Below are 18,673 nucleotides of genomic sequence, written 5' to 3' on the forward strand. Positions count from 1 at the left end.
TCAATATGCTTGTTTCTTGGTTATGATCCTCATCGCAAAGGTTATCTTTGTTTAACTGCTTCTGGTAAGAGTGTTTTCTCTCGTCATGTTATTTGTAATGAGTTTATTTTTCCTTACTCTATGCCTAACAATCCTTTCAAGTTTTCTGATAATACAGATATTGTGCCTAACCTTTCATCATCACCCCTTATTATTGTCTCCTTTTCTCTTGCATCATTTTCTTATGACAACTCTACTAAGTCATTGCTCTTATTTCCAACTGCATCACCACCCTCTACTTCAACAATAATAGAAACTCAAGATCTTAATATTGATCCTACGATAACCCTCACTAAGGACAAAAATTATAAACCCAAAGTTTTTCACTCTTTTTTTTACCAACAACACTTTTGAACCCTCCACTTACAGGCAAACTATGGCTCATCCTCATTGGCTTCATGCAATGCAAGTTGAGTATGACGCACTTATGCACAACAATACCTGAACTTTAAGTTCACTGCCTTTTGACGCTAATGTTGTAGGGTGTACATGGGTCTTCAAATAGAAGTATAATGCAAATGGCTTGCTTTAAAGATACAAGCCAAAATTTGTAGCTAAAGGGTTTCATCAATGTGAGGGACATGATTTTACATATACTTTCAGTCATGTTATCAAACCAACTACCATTCGCTTAGTGCTCACCATTGTTTTGTCTTCTCGCTGGCTTATCCATCAGATAGACATCAACAACACATTCCTTCATGGTGATCTGGATTCACCTATCTATATGCAACAACCTTCAGGGTTTACAAACTCTGATACCTCTCTTATTTGTCATCTAAACAAAGCAATACATGTCTTCAAGCAAGTTCCTCGCTCCTGGTTTCATAAATTCTTCAACACTCTTCTTCAAATGGGATTCTCCTATTCTAAAAGTGATATCTCTTTGTTTACTCGATTCACTGCTACTAACACTCTTTTTAACTTAAATTTATATTGATGATATTTTAGTCACTAGTAGCTCACAAAGTTTAGTGTAAGGTTTTCTCAAACATCTAAGAACTATTTTTTTTTCCTGAAGGATCTCAAACAATTACATTATTTTTTAGGAGTTAAAGTTATTTGGCTTAACAATAACTCTCTTCATCTTATGCAATTCAAATATATTCAAGATCTTTTCCAATGTACAAACATGTTTGATTCTAAGCCTCAGCCAACTCCCATGGTTTCCTCGCTACGTTTCACTATTGATGACTTTGTTTCGATTGATGATCTTACTCTTTATTGCTCCATCGTTGGAGCTTTATAATAAGTTACTCTCATTCGGCTTGAATTCTCCTTCTCCATCAATAAAGTATGCCAATACATGCATAAACCACATGTGACTCATTAGAAGACTGTTAAGAGAATTCTTCGCTATCTTGCAGGCATCTCGACACAAGGTTTACGTCTTTACTCTTCTCCAAGCTACTTGATTATTGGTTTCAGTGATTCAGACTAGGCCATCTGACTTGGACGATCGAAAATCAATCTCGGGTTACTGCATCTTTTAATGTAATTTGATTTTAGGATTTCACATTTTTATGGGTTACTGTTTTGTTTATGATTTTTGGATTAGCAATTATAGTGATAAGCTCAAAGAAAATTGTCATTGGACATGAACTTAACCAAGTTGTTAAGTAAGTGTGAATGTTCTCTTCTAGAGAGCAAAAAAGAAAATACAATATAAGGTGATAATGATATGAGGGTGGAATTAAAGAACATGGAAGATAGAATGAAGCAAGATGAAACTGAAATAAAGGAATAGATAAAGAACACCAATGAACATAGAATAATGGATAGGTGTAATTGAAGAAAAGGAAAAGATGAAGAGAAAGGAAAACTTATGGAAATGGAGCAAGGAATCACGCCACTTGGAATAGTGGGAGGTTCCAAGATGAGTGGTGAGGAGCCACCACTTGAGGTGCACTACTCTCAAGGTAAGACCCAAGAACAATTTAGGAGACAAAGCTTACTAATCACTCAAACGGGGTTTATCTTCTTAATTTAAATTCAAGTTTTAAATACATGAGGCAAAACACTTTATTTATAGGAAGAGCAAGATAGAGGGATAGAGATGTCATTTGTGAGAAACCTTCTAGAAGGTAAGTCAAAGTGGAGTACCTCCCAAGACAGCCTACATCTTCTAGAAACTTTTAAAGGGCGATTTTTTAAATGGTTTCTATAAACTAGGTTTTTTTTTGGTGGGTTTGGCACAAACCCAATATTATACTAAGTACACCCTAATTTAGTTTATTATTTTATTCGGCACCCCTAAGGTGAGCCCAATTTATTTTACATAAACTTGTCTTGTGAAAAGACTAGAAGGAAGAACAACTAATATTCTGGTCCATGTTTGGTTCTTCTTCTGCCGAGGCTTTTATGAGGTCTGGTGGGGTCTGGTCTTGTATGCTGAGATGACTAACCTAGTTGTGTCCTTAGTTATGTACTTGTTAAATTTGGTTGTATCGTCTTTGTTGGTCAAAATCTAGTTTAATGGTCCTCTGAGAACCAAAAGGTTGTCTCCCACAACAATACATAAATAAAAGGTTGTTGTTGCCCCTGCTGATATTATTTGGATCACTTCTCTGATGAATGAGCTTCCCATTCCCACTTCAACACCACGGCTTTATTCAGACAACATGGGGTTGTTCAACTTGTTGCCAATCCCATCATGCATTCACGTTCAAATCATTTCGAGCTTGACTTACATTTTGTTTGGACTATGTGCATGATAAACACCTCACGCTTCTGCACTTACTAGCTCAATTTCAAGTAGCAAATATATTAACAAAACATGTATCTGATTATTTATTTCACAATTTTAAACATAAACTTAGGGTGTTTGATTCACCTATCCTAAGTTTAAGAGAGGTTGGTAATGATACCCATGCATCATTTATTACGCAATCATCTTCTTTTCTGTATAAATACCTTCTCTGAATGATATAATATTCACATAATAAAGATATATCTCTTTCTTTTGTTTCTCTCTTACCCTTTCTCTCTCTACCCACTCACATCTCTCACATAAATACAAACTATATGAAAAATAGTACAAAGCCTTATATTTAAAAAAAATCAGGTTGTAACATCCAAAGCACAACCTGAACCTATCTAAATAAAATTAAAATTCATCTAAACTAACTCTGGATCAGAATTAGCATATTGGATACCTTGTTAACTTTCTCCATCATATGACATTGTCTTTGACTTTTGAGTTAGCTACAAACACTGTGACGCCTCACCTCCACGCAACCTATAGAGAATCCTTTTACGGTAAGTTATCTTTGTTTTCTTGTACACCCCTCCATGTTTCTCCTCCACACACTCACATCTTCCTTATTCCTTCTTACTATTAAAAACAAAATTGTTTTATTGGTTGGCATAGTACCATTACTATTTTGGTCTAACATCTGCAAAATCTATCCTTCACATCAAATTATCTCATCCATAAATATTATCTATAGTTTACAAAATCTTTTTATAGTTACAATGTGATCAAATGAGATAAACACATGAATATGGTAAAACCCAAAGAATAAAAACAAGTAAAAATTAATCTTATTTAATGATAGAATTTTGACTGAAAAAGATTAGATTATGATATGTGACCGTGATGATGATAAAAATAGTAATTTTAATAATGAGATGGCAAAATGATAACAATTAAGATATATAATATAATATAATATACAAATAATTATGGTAATAACTATAACATAATAATAATTTTTAAAACAACAATAATAATAGTATTGTATATTTGCTATAATAAAAGAACTAGACAATATATATTATTAAAAAACAATAAACTCATTTTAAAGATACATATATATTTTCCTTCGTCTACATAAAGTTGTAATAATATATCTTTTTAAGAGTCATTTTTCAATTTAAATTGATGTAAAGTAAAAATGTGAACTATATTTTCTTTATTTACCCGATAACATTACATTTTTATTTATTTTATTTTAGTTTTTTAATAAAAATATGAATAGTTTGGTTTGAATTCTTTTTACAAAATTAGTTCTGCAAGAAAACATGAAAAGGGTTTATGGAATTGGATTTTTAAACAAAAAATATATTTTTTCAGCCATGCCAAATTATAATTAAAATCAATTCAGAAACCAGTTTTATCTATTTAAACCAAAACTAGTGTCACATTGTACTATTTGGACACGTGGCTGGCGGATGGTTTACTGGGTAGGCAGAACATTCTGGATTGAAGTTGAAACGTACAAAACAAACCAGTAACCGGGCGTAAGTAAGTGGGTCGGGTCAGCTTGACCCGGAAATCCATTGGAACAGGTTTAGATATTTTTAGTTTTCAATGTTCGGAATAAGATGGAATGGTTTGCTAACTCGACTGTTTTAAAAATAAAAATATAGTTTAAAAGTTTATTTTTTATTATATTATTTACAATATACAAAGAAATAATATGATACTTATAAAGTTTTAACTATTTATTTACAAAAATTAAACAATTAAGTGACTTCTTAAATATATATATATATATATGTATGTATATTTTAAATTTAAAATAAAATAATAAATATTGATATGTTTTATTTTTAATATAATAAAAAATATAATTTTATTTATTTATCTTAAAAGTGGCACCAAAATCGATAGTTCGAAAATATATATATATATATATATATTATCAATATTTAGGTATATATTTATTAATTAAGTGTTAAATTTTATAAAAATAAGAAATGGGGGAATTATTTATATTTTAGTATTTTAGAAATATATAATAATATTAATTTATATAAAGGAGGCACTAAGTAAATTTAAAAATATATAATATGTCAGTTCTAAATATTGACAATAAATTTTAATAAAATTAACAAATGATGTAATAGTTGGGTAATATGAACGAGATCTAATACATAAAATCATACCAATGTGATGTGATAAAAAGGAAAGAGAATCTTTCAAGCAAGTCGAAACATATCTAGGATCTAGCAACATGTCTCAGTCTACAACTCTTGTTCTAAACTCTGAAACCTGAAGAACCAACACATTTTCATGTTCTCTCTTTCATTAAATTAAAGGTATTTTTTCCCTAAACAAGTCAAGGTTTCATGATTTTGATTGTTTTTAAGCTCGAATTGCTATGTTTCCTCTTCTGTTCCGGCTAGTGGCTAAATAATCATTGTACATGCTTATTGTAAACGCAGTTCATGATGTATTACATGCTTTGTTTGCTCAGTGAAAAAAAAAATCAATTTTTTTTAATTTGGCTCTTCTTGTCAATTATCACAGAGGAAATCGAGTTGAGTTTGCAGTGAAAAATTTTCATTTTTTGCTGTTAGAGTAGAAGACAGTTTCTGGGTATGGAAACTCTTTCTTATGGGTCAGCACCATGCTGTCAAGTTGTGAACTCAAAGTGGAAATTGGCTGAGAACAGATTGAATTCACGTCAATCAATGGTTTCTTCTATAGGAAAACTTAGAGTTTATTGCACCAACACTAGTTCTGCATGTGGGTCTGTGAGATTTTGTGATTCGGGTAGGGTGCAGCTAAGAGACTCTAAAAGACTCAATAATTTCAAAGTTTGTAGTGGAAGTTATGATGGTTATGTGATTGAAGAGGGAGCAAGGGATATTTCAGGAGTAGAGGAGCTTGCAACAAAGGTTCTGATTCCAGGTTTACCTGATGGTTCAAATGGTGAATCTGGTGCACCAATAAGTAGTTGCTTTTGGAGATGGAAGCCTAAACTCAACGTGCACTATGAGAAAGCAGGGTGCGAAAACGTGGATTCTCCTAATCTTCTCTTTCTGCCAGGTTTTGGTGTTGGCTCTTTCCATTATGAGAAGCAGCTTAAGGATTTGGGGCGTGACTACAGAGTTTTTGCTCTGGATTTTCTAGGCCAAGGGATGTCTTTGCCTTTTGAAGACCCTGCCCCTCTGTCTAAGGAAGAGGTTGCATCGAATGAAAGCATTTCTTCATGGGGTTTTGGAGATGAAACTGAACCTTGGGCGGCTAAGCTTGTTTACTCAGTTGATCTGTGGCAAGATCAAGTTCGTTGCTTTGTAGAAGAGGTAAGGGACATGAATTGTTTGTTCTTAGCATCCTGTTTTTTAACTATCTAAGTCCAGTTTGTTTTGCTCTTAGCTTCAAACTACATGATAAAACTGTTCTAGGTGAATTTGTATCTGAGTTTGCATCTTTCACTCGGTAGTTTTAGATTTCTTATTGTAGGATGCGATAATATCTCCACATCTTACAATTTAAGCTTTTGGACTAGTTGGTTTGTTTCATGGTACCAGAGACTCTATGATCAAGATGTCTTTACTACTGAGTTTGATACTTCTAATTCTTTCTACAGCTGTATTATATGTTGCTTAAGATTTATAAAACAAGTATTACTTTCTGATTGTATTCATTTTTTTCAGTTACACAAACAGCCATAGCTTTATTTGATGTGGTTATTAAGAAGTGGACTGATAAGCCAACAAAATAGACTTTATATGACTCTGATATTATATTAAGAAGTGAATTTTAAGTATAACTCAAACTTATAAAATCGGTTATTAAGATAAGGTTTGCACCTACTTATATAATATGAAATGATTGGATCAGGAAGTGTGATCATTTGGTTCAAATGACCTATTTTAGTATCTGAGATGCTAAGAAAACCTCAAGACAATTAATTCATAATTTTTCCATTACAGTTTAGATAGTGTTTAACAGCAGCCAAGTCATTTTTTGCTCAGACTATATACTGAAAATTTATGCAGGCAAATTTTCTTCTGGATTTTTTCTAATATTTTCTTAAGCTGCAATATTAGTTTCTTAACTATCAGGAGAAGGATTATATATGAACTGCGTCTATAATGTCATACAGCTATGTGCAACACCATAGCATGAAATTTATGGTATTACCTAATTAGCTGGTTTGCGAATATTCATGGTAGGATATACTTGGAACAATAGGTGAAGTTATTTGATTCACATAACATTTTTTATTGTGGTACTAAGAAAGACTTCAGAACGATTCAAAAGTGTGATTTATATTGCATTGATGGCATTTACCAAGACAATCTTTGCTTGATTATTATTGTGATATTTCTTGTGCCCCTTTTGTTCTGAGGAAGCACCACTTGTCCCTCCTCCAATATCTAGTGTTGTTGACTGTCAAACCATTACTGCCATGACATAAAAATATTGCCACTGCCATTAAATTATTCTATGCTGCAAAAATTTGGTTCATATGCTAGATTGCTACTAAGAGAGCTGTGAACAATAGTTGGTATTTTAGTGTTTCATATATTTGTGATGTTTAATCAAATCTCTAATGGAAGTCTAAACAACAGCATAAACCTGCTGTATTAGAAATACTTTTACATGAAAGATTTCATCTTTCTAAGATCTTTGTAGCCTTCTGCAATCTTTTGCTCTAAATGTTATTATAACCACATTGGCCAACCTGAAATATAGTTGACAAAGGATTTTGATATTCCATAATTTGAAGGCTCAGTAGGATTAGTTTGAAAATGAAGCTAATTTGCTTTTGGAAATTAATCATTGAAGAAATTATCCAAGTTAATTATTTGTTACAACAGGTCATTGGTGAACCAGTCTATCTCGTCGGCAACTCACTAGGAGGATTGGTTGCATTGTATTTTGCAGCTTGCAACCCTCACTTGGTGAAAGGTGTCACGTTGCTTAATGCAACACCTTTTTGGGGTTTTCTTCCTAATCCAATAAAAAATCCAAGACTAGCAAAAATATTTCCATGGTCTGGAACATTCCCCCTACCTTCAAGTATAAAGAGACTTACAGAGTTGTTGTAAGTATAGAGTTATTTTTGTTTATTGCTTCATTTCTATCTTTTTGCTGACATGACATGATTTTGATATTTTACAATTCATGCATGTTACGTACTTATCCATTAATATGTGAGTGATGAATAAGAAACTCTGCTTAATGAACCTAGTGTTCTATTTTGAAGAACAAACTTTACAATACCATTAACAAGAACATCATTCCATTAACTGAAGAAACTCTCATGCACACAAAGCCACTGAAATTTATTACCCTTTAACCCTAAAATATGTACTCCAATGAGTAAGATTTTTCTAGATGGTTTATTTTTTCTCCTTGATGTGCATGATGAGTGTGTGAGGCATCATTCCATTGTGTTCATAATTGGTGAGAGTGAGAGTGCAACTTCAGGTGTACTCAATTGTATATTTTCCATTAACCTGACATGTTATAATCTTTTATCTTTCAGGTGGGAGAAAATTTCTGATCCTAGAAGTATTGCTGAGGTACTTAATCAGGTTTATGCAGATCACTCAACAAACGTAGATAACGTTTTCTCACGCATAGTTGAAACCACAAGGCATCCAGCTGCTGCTGCTTCATTTGCCTCAATAATGTTTGCTCCTCAGGGAGAACTATCCTTCAGTGAAACATTATCCAGGTAGAAATTACAAGCTCTTTTCAGTGAAACACTATCCTTCAGTGAAACTGGTATTAGACATGCATGAATTCACAAGTTAAGGATTTTGATGGTTTCTGCATTTTAGATGTCGAGGAAACAATGTGCCAATCTGCCTTATGTATGGAAAAGAAGATCCCTGGGTGGGGCCAGTTTGGGGATTCCAGGTTAAAAGGCAGGTGCCTGATGCTCCATATTATCTAATAAGTCCTGCTGGTCACTGCCCTCATGATGAAGTTCCTGAGGTATGAAAAATCCTCTCATATCAGATTCAAAATTGCCTCTGCTCTTTTTCACTGCAATCTGAGACCATGAAGATATAATAGTTTATCAATTTTATGTGATAAAAAGCATGCATACAAAATTGGATTATGGTACTACTGTAATGAATAAAAGGAATATTATTAAGAAACGAAGTTTAAAACTAACTTAACCTTATAAAATCGGTTTATAAGATGAAATTTGCATTCACTTATATACTGGAAAATGTCTTTATCATTAGTCGATGTGAGATCTTCAACGAACAAGTGTGTTTGTGTTTGGTTTATCAGTTCTTTTAAGTCATTTCTTCCTTGTGATTGCCATGATCATGATCTCAATAATTAATACTAGAAGTTTGTATGTAGATCATAAATTTCTTACTTCGCGGATGGATCAGAAACCTAGAGTCTCAAGGTTCTGTTTCATTACCACTGCTTGAAGATCTAGACAGTATGAAGCACACTGTTATTGACAGGGAATTAGAATTTCCCAGAGAAGATTCAAGAAGGTCAGTGATGGTCAAATTTTTCGCTTCCAATGTCTCAGTTTGGGACAGGATAAGATCTTTGATCAAATTTCAACCAAAGTTCAGTAATATTCTGGCAGCCAAATCTCAATGATTTGGTGAACCTCATGTCATATTCAAATGTAAATCAACTTTGTATGATAATTAATTAAAAAAAAAGTAGGTTAGTTTATTACTCTCACTCTTAAAAAATATATATATTATATAATTCAGAACCATCCCATATTTGTAACTTTAATCGACTGTTTTTTAATATCAGATTAATTATTGAATTGATTAAGAACAGTGGATGAATTATAATTGAATCGGTAAAAAAAAAAAAAAAAAAACATAACATATAATATTACAATAAGAATTGAAGTCTCAGAATTTCGTATTACTTGTTATTTTTTTAAGATAAAAAAAAGCTCTTTATATTTGAAGTCTTAAACTGCTGCAATTATTGTTATTTTTTTTTTCTCAAAAATATTTGATATAAGTATTAAAACTTCATATTTTCTATTTAGGTTCTAAGAACGAATAATTGAAATTTATATAAGAAATTAAGATAATTTTTTTCAATTCAAAATCTTAAAATAATAATTTTATGATTTTTTTAATATATTTACCTGTTCATTTTTGCTAAATGAATTCGTAATATGTTCATTGCTAATAAATGATTCATAATATAATCTACTCTTAATATTATAGAAAAAAAAAACACTATAATTTAAGTTGAGACCTCAAATGTATGTAAGTACAAGTAGCTTCATTAACAAATGTTAATATAATATAACAAAATTAAAATAACTATCTATAAAAATTAATTATAGGATATAAAAAGCAAATAGAGACCAGCAATTGATGCGCAAGGGTGTCAAAGTATCAAAATATAGTTTAAATGATATTTTGAGGTAAATTAGTAGCAATTTAATTGTTGAAAAATATAATTTCTTTTTCAAATGTATAAAAAAGTTATAAATGATCTATAAATTTTAAAATTTAATATAAAATTAGCCCCTAAAAATAAATTTAATATCAAATTGATCATTAAATATTAAATCCTAATAATAAAATGGTCTCACGAAATAAAATCTTCTATTCTCTAAAAATTAAATGGATACTTATACTTTCATCGACCTAAATAATCATTTACCATCTTTCAACTTTTTGCCCTTTTTTTCTTCATTACCTACATGATAAAAATAATTAAAAATTAAAAGAATATTCCAAATACTGAATAACATTAATTCTTCATTACAAACTCAAAGTAAAAGGAATAACACTAATTCTTCATTACAAACTCAAAGTAAAAGAATACTGAATAACATTAATTCTTCATTACAAACTCCAAGTAAAAGGTATCAAAATATCTTGGTGTCTACCTTCGTTGGAATAGGGAGAGAATTTAAGGGAATAGATAAAAATTAATTCGAGAGTGTGGAAAAAGTGAGATTATTTTAAATAAAGTAAATAAATTAAAAAATAAAAAAATAATTATGGAAATTTATAGTGATATGCAATTGAAATTGTTTTAATTAATAAAAAGTAAGATTATAAATTTGTTTTTATATTTAAAATTAATTTAAAAATAAATATGCTTTATTTATTTATAAATTTTTGTTATTTTTAATTAAAGTATTGCTCCTAACATGTGTAAAAACAGACTCGGAAAAAAATATGACACTGTCTAAGAACATTGAAAAATTGTCAAAAAATATATTTATTTCAATTAAAAAAAAATTAAAACTTTTAATTATAAAATATGTATGCAAAAGTTTGAAAATACGGTAAATTTTACTGAGTTAAAAGCAAAATTTATCGATAAAGTGTGTGCAGAATGAATATTAAACAAAATGATATTACAATAGGAAAATAATAACAATGATAAAATCAAATATTTACCATTTCAAAGAGTTGTGAAAGTCATTAAGCTATGTTACACCTCTTTAATTCTTTTATAAATCCTATCAAACTATTTGTTGATATCTAGGTTTATAGTCCTGATACTGTTTTGCAACTCTTGAATGTTGTTCCAAATTTGTGATATCATATGAGAATGACCGAAATTAAGGATTGAAGTGCATTGCCATGAATATGGTCGTGTGGTATGATTGGGTCTTATTCATCTTCATCATCGTCATTTTAATCTTTTGTGAAACACCATTTATATGATATATACTCAACTTATTCAATTTTTTTTTTAAATCGTGGGACTATTCTAGCTCAGTAATTGCATTGATGTACAAATTCACTTCACACACACTCGTGATTTGTGTGATGAGAATGACATGAAGAAGATACATGTTGTTGTCCCAGCATCATGTGTTGCATAATATATTGAAACTAGTTAATCATTATATTATTTTTTATGACTTATAACATAAAAATATTTACATGTAACAATTGCAAAAAATTATTTTCTTAAAGACTCAAGATGTGCACAAAAGTGTAATGAAATAGTCTATCATTCATATTCAAACTTACTTGAAAAATGCTCAAATTTAGATATAAAACAGGTTCAACTTGTTTGTATATATCACAGTACATGAACACTACGACACCACCAAATACAGAATAAAACCACCTACAAAATCATAATAAACACATTCATGCAACATATAAACCTAGATCTACTGAACTGTAAACTTTCATAACAACTTTTACACAACAAACCAACCAAATAAACTCAAAATATAAATCAAAATCAAAGAAATCACAAAAGAACGTCCATAATCGATTATACCAAAACATAATCAATTAACTTTTAAAATCACACACATAATCGATTATATCATTCATATAATTGCTGATAAAAAAATTCATATAATTAATTATCCATAAAAAATTAAAACGCATTATCAATTATAGTTCATATATAATTAATTATCATTGAAAAATAATTATAATTGATTATGATTCAAGAATAGTCAATTGTCCTTTGAATTAACTCATTAAATTGATTATGGAATATGATTGCTTTGTATATCTTACCTAATCGATTGTGATTGTTTTGTATATATTGTATAATTGATTGTGAACCTATTTTACTTAAGGTATTGATTTAGGATTTCAAAACATCTTCATGCAAAATGAAATTTTACCTACTTTACTTAAAAACACAAATACACGAGCACAAGACAACCACTCAACCACTAAATGTCTACTCATAAGCTCACACAGCAAACATGATCTCACCAACAACAAAAGCAACGTGAAAACATGATACGCACTCTATTTATTTCAATTTTTTTAAACTCCATCTATTCCAACTATCCATGGTTTAGGAATCACTATGCCTTGCTCAATAATCTTTGTACATGAGAATCTTTAAGCTCAAAAGTAAAACCAAGTTGTCATGCACAATATTCCAGTTATCCATGGTTTAGGAATCACTATGCCTTGTTCAATAATCTTTGTAAATGAGAATCTTTAAGCTCAATAGTAAAACCAACTTGTCATGCACAAATAAAGCAAAAATAAAACAAGTCAAATTAATCTAAACCTTAAACCTTAAACATTGTTCCATTTTTTTTTCAGTCATCTGAAACAAACGAGTATACATCCCACATTTCCATTTATTAAGTAGAAACAAACACAACAACATAGATCACAACGTATAAAATATTTTTAAGTTCAAATTTGAGAACCATCTTTAGTAAGATGATTAATTTATAAATATGATTTTTTTATAAAATCAGTAAAATTAAATAAAATAAGCTAACATTTTTAATTAATATAAAATTGGATACTCTGTTTTATATAAAAATCATTACATCAACTTATATCAGACATAAAAAAAAATAATATGTCAATTTATCGATGGGAACTTTTTAGTTTATGAAAAAGTGAATTTTAATTTTTGTTCTAAAAAAATCTTCTTAGAACATAATTAATAAAAGCAGTTAAAAGTTAGTTTCTTCTTCTTCTTCTTATAATTGAATTGAGAGGAAGTATTCTCAAGGCTGGAAGAAACCCTAGCAAGAACAAAAATCCCAGACATCATGAAGCATATATAATTTGACATAGTACGTGGCATATTATAATTTAACCATATTTATGTCAAACAAATATTTAATTGTTAAAAGAAAAGCACAAAATGAGTATTCATATTGAGTAGTTACAAATTAAGCTGGTTTTACCCAAAAACACGTTTTTAAAAAACAGCAAACACTATATTCCTAGCCTCAATTTCGTTCATTAAGGTCAGCTGCAGTGGCCATGGATGCTGCCACACCGACAGATTCAGCAACCACTTCTGCTGCCTCCCTCCGCCGTGGAAACTGCACCTCCGCCGCATGCACAGCCTCAGCATCTTCTTTCGTCACTGCCTTGTCCACTGGGAGCTTCTCCGTCGCATCCTTTGAAGATGCCATCGTCATCCCATTCAAAATCATTAAATTTAAATAGTGTTAGAGAAAAAAAAGCTTAAATAGTGTTTAGTTCCACTTAATATTCATACCTGTCCTTAAAATTACATATTTTAAATATTAAAATATGATGGAATTTAAAATTAAAATTAACTAGAAATTAGAATTCTCAATTTTATTTCAATTCTATTCGTACATTTTAGTTAATTAAAAAAGTTTAGATACTTTAATTGAATTATGAACTAAAACTTATGACTTTCTAAAGAGTAGTAGAACCAAATTTTTCATTTAATATAAAAGGACTAAACTAAAAATATATTTAAATTTAAAATAAATAAATAAATAAATCATATTTTTAAAAGCTTAACTTCTATTTAGTATATGAAATCACTTAAATATTGAAGTTAAGATGTTTATTGAAATAAATTAAATATTATTTATAAAGTATATAAAATTTTAAAAACATTAAACGCAATTTAACTTATATCTCTCTATGTTTTTAATCTATGTGGTAAAATCTGAGTGATCATATCTTCTGATGTAATTTTTCTATCCAAACTTTTTTTTTCTGTCACTATTATTTATTTTTAATTGTTTATTTTATTAAAAAAAAAGTGAATGACGTGGCTTCGGTAATGTTCTTACCGTTAAGATATCGGAAAGTTTCTTCATGTCTTGTGCTCGCATGACGTGACTGTTGAAGGTGGCCGCCGCTTGCGCCGTTTCACCGACGCCGCCGGACCTCAGGATGGTCCCTCCGGAAGCCCTGATCTCAGCCGCGCTGATCGCAGCGGCGTCGGTTTGGTCCACCGCTTTATCCCCCACCGATATGGCGACCGATTCCAGAGCTTCTCCGATGGTTATGGGGTCGCCATCTATGGCGGCGGAACCGAGGCCAGTGGGAACCACAGGCGAGTGAAGCTCGAAGCTCTTCTCCCGGACGTTGCCGTCGTTGAGGGCGCAGGAGACACCGAGAACTTCGCCGTAATTGGAGATCTCATGTTCTGGTTGTGGTTTCTTGGGTTGGCCATGACTCATTTTTAGGTTGAGATGAGAATGTTTGATGTTAATGCTATTTTTTCTCAATATAAGCTTGCGAATATTTTGGAATTGTGCATGTGGAACACGTGTTAGTTTGCACAGAGACATGCTCCTACGTGTGGCTCTCTTGTGGTGCTTGTACAAAGATGGTGAATTCACTTGTTAGAAAGTTTGCATGTAACTCTTTTTTATTGTTTTAATTTGTTTTTGAAAGAATTTAATAGTATTATATCTTTTTGGTAGATTAATTATTTTATCAGTAGTTTAGTTAAGTTATAAAATGGTTTATGCTAACGCATTTTTCTTGCCCCTTATTAATATAATTGTCATTTGAGTTAAAAATATAAAAAAAATAAAATTATTGAAATTAGCATATTTATTTAATATAAGTATTAACAACTATATTGGGGAAAGAAAAATTCAAGCCATTGAATCTATAATTTATTGTAATTAGTTTTTTTTCATTATTAACTTTTTAAGAGTGATAACTTTAAATATATTATTTAAGCTCAGGGGAAGCAAGCTAAAAGGGAGCAAGTTGAAGAGAAGGGATTATAGTGTTTGCATTTATTGTTTTTTCTTATGCTTAATTTGTAATAAACTGATATATAAAGTCTGATTTTTTTTTTATAAGTAAAACACGAGCTTTAGTTTTCTTAGAAACTTTGTATCTTGATCTGTATTGATTTTGTAACCAAATGGATGAAGGATTATATCTCCTTGATATAATCAGACTAATGAAAATACAATATTAGATTCAACAATTTGTTAATCAATTACACTTGCATTTTAACCTATAATATATGAAAGTTTGTATGGAGTAAAAATTGTTTGTGAAAACTTGATCTCTGGAATGTTTTTTTTTATAGATTCATGTTTTAATTTAGTGTTTTACACGGAGATTGTTAAGACAAAAGTTTAATACTCTAAGATTTAAATTATTGCTTAAAAATAGTTAAGTATAGGACATGATCACTTATTAAAGTAAACATGAATACACATTAGTCAAGTGATTAAGTTGAGTTGAAAATTTACTTTTGGCATGATCATTTGGTCTGAAAGAGCTAAGGATAAAATAATCATTCAAACATGTTCGTTTATTCATTTGTGTTATTAAGTTTTCATTGATAAAAGTTCTTTATGCTTCGTTAGACGAAACATATAGAAAAGTGTTTATTAAAAGATATATCTTGAAGTCTGCATTTCTTAAACGAACCTTCTTAGGTCAAATAGGCATCGTGTTAAACACTAGATGATTTGATAACCTCTAGATAGTCTAATATCCCATTAAACGGTCCTCTGTGAATAAGAAAATTTATAAGATTTTGATAATAACAAAAATTATAAACATGTTAAGTTTTATAATAAAGTCATATTTAAGTAGCAGATAAACATATTAATCAATTTATAGTATTAACTTGTTAGATGACCTCACAATGTTAGACAATTATGCTAGAATGTGTTAGACAATCTCACAAATTTAAACATTTTAGACCGTCTTACTAAGTTAAAATTGTTAGACTATCACACAAGTGCAAAATGTGTTAGAGGCTCTCATCCTCATTTTTACTTTATACGGTTACGTCTTTGTTTTGTAGTATATGATCTAACCTATCAAGACCTTTTAAAACTTAACTCATTTGTTCTGCAAATGATCTCTAGTGGCTATTCTACATTTGTGAAACTCGCACGTGACTTTAATTAATCCTTAAAATAAATATTTTCTCAACATTTTGATTAAATCAAATATGGAAAGTTTTTGAAATACAACATTAACAAGGTTTTTGGAAAATAAAAGTTCTTCGTATTCATGATTCTATCTTAATCAAATTAAATCTTACTTAATGATTGATATGCATCAACGTTTTAATTTTATACAAGGATAGAATTTTTTTGAAAAATAATATTACCAAAAATTGTTCTGATATAAAAGTTTTTCAAATTACTAATTCTATATTATTATATTTGATATGTACTCATCACAGTTTATTATAAACATATTTGAATTGTTTCTTTTTAGAGCGTCCACTACCAAAACTATGAAACTATGAAGTTGTAGAGCGGAATTTGCAAATATACCAAATGTTTCAGTTTTGAGCTCCAATGTTCATCTTTGTTGTGAAAATTTTATAAAGGACTCAAAAGTCAAAGAAGATGAAGATAATAACTATCAAAATATCCTTTGTATAGAAAAGTTCAACATACACAAAGTTCTTATCAACTATATTAGAAGGTCTAGCTAGTCATTTTGGGTTGTGTATAAAACATTAGAAATTCTTCACTTTGTAAAGTATACCCATTGAGCTTAGATTGTACACTTTATAAGAGTGTTTTTATTGTATCTTGAGAGGTCTTAGTCTTAGGGAAAAATTATGATTGGTATAAGTTGGAGATGTTTGTGTACTCGTATAACCTAGAGAGGTTTGTGCACTTATTGCAATCACTTGTTGATTAGTGGAACCTATTAAGCAGATTACTCGAGAGAGAATTGGACGTAGTCCAAGGTTTAGGGTGAACTAGTGTAAAAACCTGATGTGTTGTTGTCTTTGTTTTGTTGTTAGACGATGTGCTTGTTTATTTTGTATCATCTACAATTTGTGTGATAGCAACATTCAACCTCTTCTAGAACCAGTTGTTATACATATTAGGTGTTGTATGCTAGAAATAAGAATCACACTTTGATCTTTAGTCAAAATAAACAACAAAATATCCAAACAAATGATTTAGAAAAATTGACAAACGAGGTGACACATCAGATAAACAATATAAATTTTAAAATAATAAAGATTTTAACAAAATGTTTGATAATCCTTCTTAATATTATTATATAAATTCATACTTGGATATGATGAAATTTAACAAACTAATACAAATTTTAAACATGAAGATGTTAACATCATGATGCTTGATAATTTCTTTATAATAATCTTAGGTTGATGTTTATATTTGATGAAATTAGATCATTAAACATTGAATGCAAATTTAAATGTAACAATGGTGAAATTAATCATTAGTAATATATTATTTTCTTTTATAATAATTTTATTCTTATTTTTTATATTTTGAACTAAAATTATGTAATCTGAGATCATTTTTCTTGTTTCAAATTAGTGTCATCTTATTTATTTGTGTACATGAACTATTGTCATTGATAAAAGCGAAAGAAAGAATATAACACATAAAAATAAAGAAAAATATGTTTATAATATTAACCTAATAAATAAAAAATAGAAAACATAACAAAAATATGAATATTAAATTAGCCTTTAAGTAATATATAACTCTTCGTTGACAAACATTACGTAGACCATTCAATACAATAAATAAAGTGGTGTGGGAACTGTGGTGTGAGAACCGACAAGCGCGCAAGCTCCACGCTCCCTGTATACACTGAAAACTTAGTAGTATTTAAGGATTGTTCGGTCTCGTCACAGTTTCTTACTATAACTGATGTTTTGGTTTGGTTAAGATAAGAATGTTTGATGTTACTGTAACTTTTTCTTAATAAGTGTGCAAGTATTGAAAACTTTGGATGGTGCATGTAGAACACGTGTTTGTTTTACATAGAAAAAAGGTTGAATGTGGACACCCTGCTTTTACGGTTCTTGGATGAAAATTAATTTTAAGATAAAATAAATAAATTCAATTGATTCAATTTTAAAATTCAAAAATATGGTTAAACATTAATCTGAATTGAATTGTTAGTTCTTCTTTAATTTTTTTTATCGGATCTCTTCTTTTGAATTTCAGTATCATATCTCATAAAATCTTTAATTTTAATGGTTAAATGATTCATTTATACCGAATGAGTTGAAAATGTGATGATTAAAAATTAAATAAACAATAACAAATTAGAAAGGAAATGATGGTTAGTACTCTAATTTAATCTTTATAAATTATGGATAAAGTACTTACATGTAATCTATCATTTTAAAAACAATTTATAATTAAATAATAATATAAAAATTGTTTCGTGCATATATGTTCAATTTGTATTTTTTTCTTATTTTATTTTTTTA

The 18,673-nt window shown here is 29.7% G+C and overlaps 2 protein-coding genes across 3 annotated transcripts; one reads left to right on the forward strand and one right to left on the reverse strand.

Annotated features, from left to right (window-relative positions):
- Positions 1 to 4,873: 4,873 nt before the first annotated feature.
- Positions 4,874 to 9,439, forward strand: LOC137834872 (pheophytinase, chloroplastic). Of its 2 annotated transcripts, XM_068643096.1 has the most exons (6): positions 4,874 to 5,082; positions 5,294 to 6,072; positions 7,597 to 7,823; positions 8,268 to 8,459; positions 8,566 to 8,722; positions 9,104 to 9,439. In XM_068643096.1, exons 2-6 carry the CDS (start codon positions 5,365 to 5,367, stop codon positions 9,356 to 9,358), a joined length of 1,539 nt encoding a protein of 512 aa, XP_068499197.1. In that variant the 5' UTR covers positions 4,874 to 5,082; positions 5,294 to 5,364; the 3' UTR covers positions 9,359 to 9,439. The 2 variants fall into 2 exon arrangements, with proteins under 2 accessions (XP_068499197.1, XP_068499198.1); XM_068643097.1 differs by lacking the exon at positions 9,104 to 9,439 and having other exon boundaries at positions 4,926 to 5,082; positions 8,566 to 8,728.
- Positions 9,440 to 13,299: 3,860 nt separating this feature from the next.
- Positions 13,300 to 14,681, reverse strand: LOC137836215 (late embryogenesis abundant protein 3-like). The gene is made up of 2 exons (XM_068645059.1): positions 14,259 to 14,681; positions 13,300 to 13,604 (listed from the first exon to the last, which is right to left on the reverse strand). Exons 1-2 carry the CDS (start codon positions 14,649 to 14,651, stop codon positions 13,431 to 13,433), a joined length of 567 nt encoding a protein of 188 aa, XP_068501160.1. The 5' UTR covers positions 14,652 to 14,681; the 3' UTR covers positions 13,300 to 13,430.
- Positions 14,682 to 18,673: the final 3,992 nt, after the last annotated feature.

This window comes from Phaseolus vulgaris, chromosome 5 (assembly GCF_000499845.2).
Source record: "Phaseolus vulgaris cultivar G19833 chromosome 5, P. vulgaris v2.0, whole genome shotgun sequence".
Classification (NCBI taxonomy): domain Eukaryota; kingdom Viridiplantae; phylum Streptophyta; class Magnoliopsida; order Fabales; family Fabaceae; genus Phaseolus; species Phaseolus vulgaris.

Excerpts from the sequence above, each read along its gene's own strand:
- LOC137834872 (XM_068643096.1), top strand. The coding sequence starts at position 5,365 with ATGGAAACTCTTTCTTATGGGTCAGCACCATGCTGTCAAGTTGTGAAC. Across the intron at positions 7,824-8,267 it reads AAGAGACTTACAGAGTTGTT|GTGGGAGAAAATTTCTGATC; the intron begins GTAAGTATAGAG and ends TTTATCTTTCAG. Across the intron at positions 8,460-8,565 it reads TTCAGTGAAACATTATCCAG|ATGTCGAGGAAACAATGTGC; the intron begins GTAGAAATTACA and ends TCTGCATTTTAG.
- LOC137836215 (XM_068645059.1), bottom strand. The coding sequence starts at position 14,651 with ATGAGTCATGGCCAACCCAAGAAACCACAACCAGAACATGAGATCTCC. Across the intron at positions 13,605-14,258 it reads AACTTTCCGATATCTTAACG|GATGCGACGGAGAAGCTCCC; the intron begins GTAAGAACATTA and ends GCATCTTCAAAG.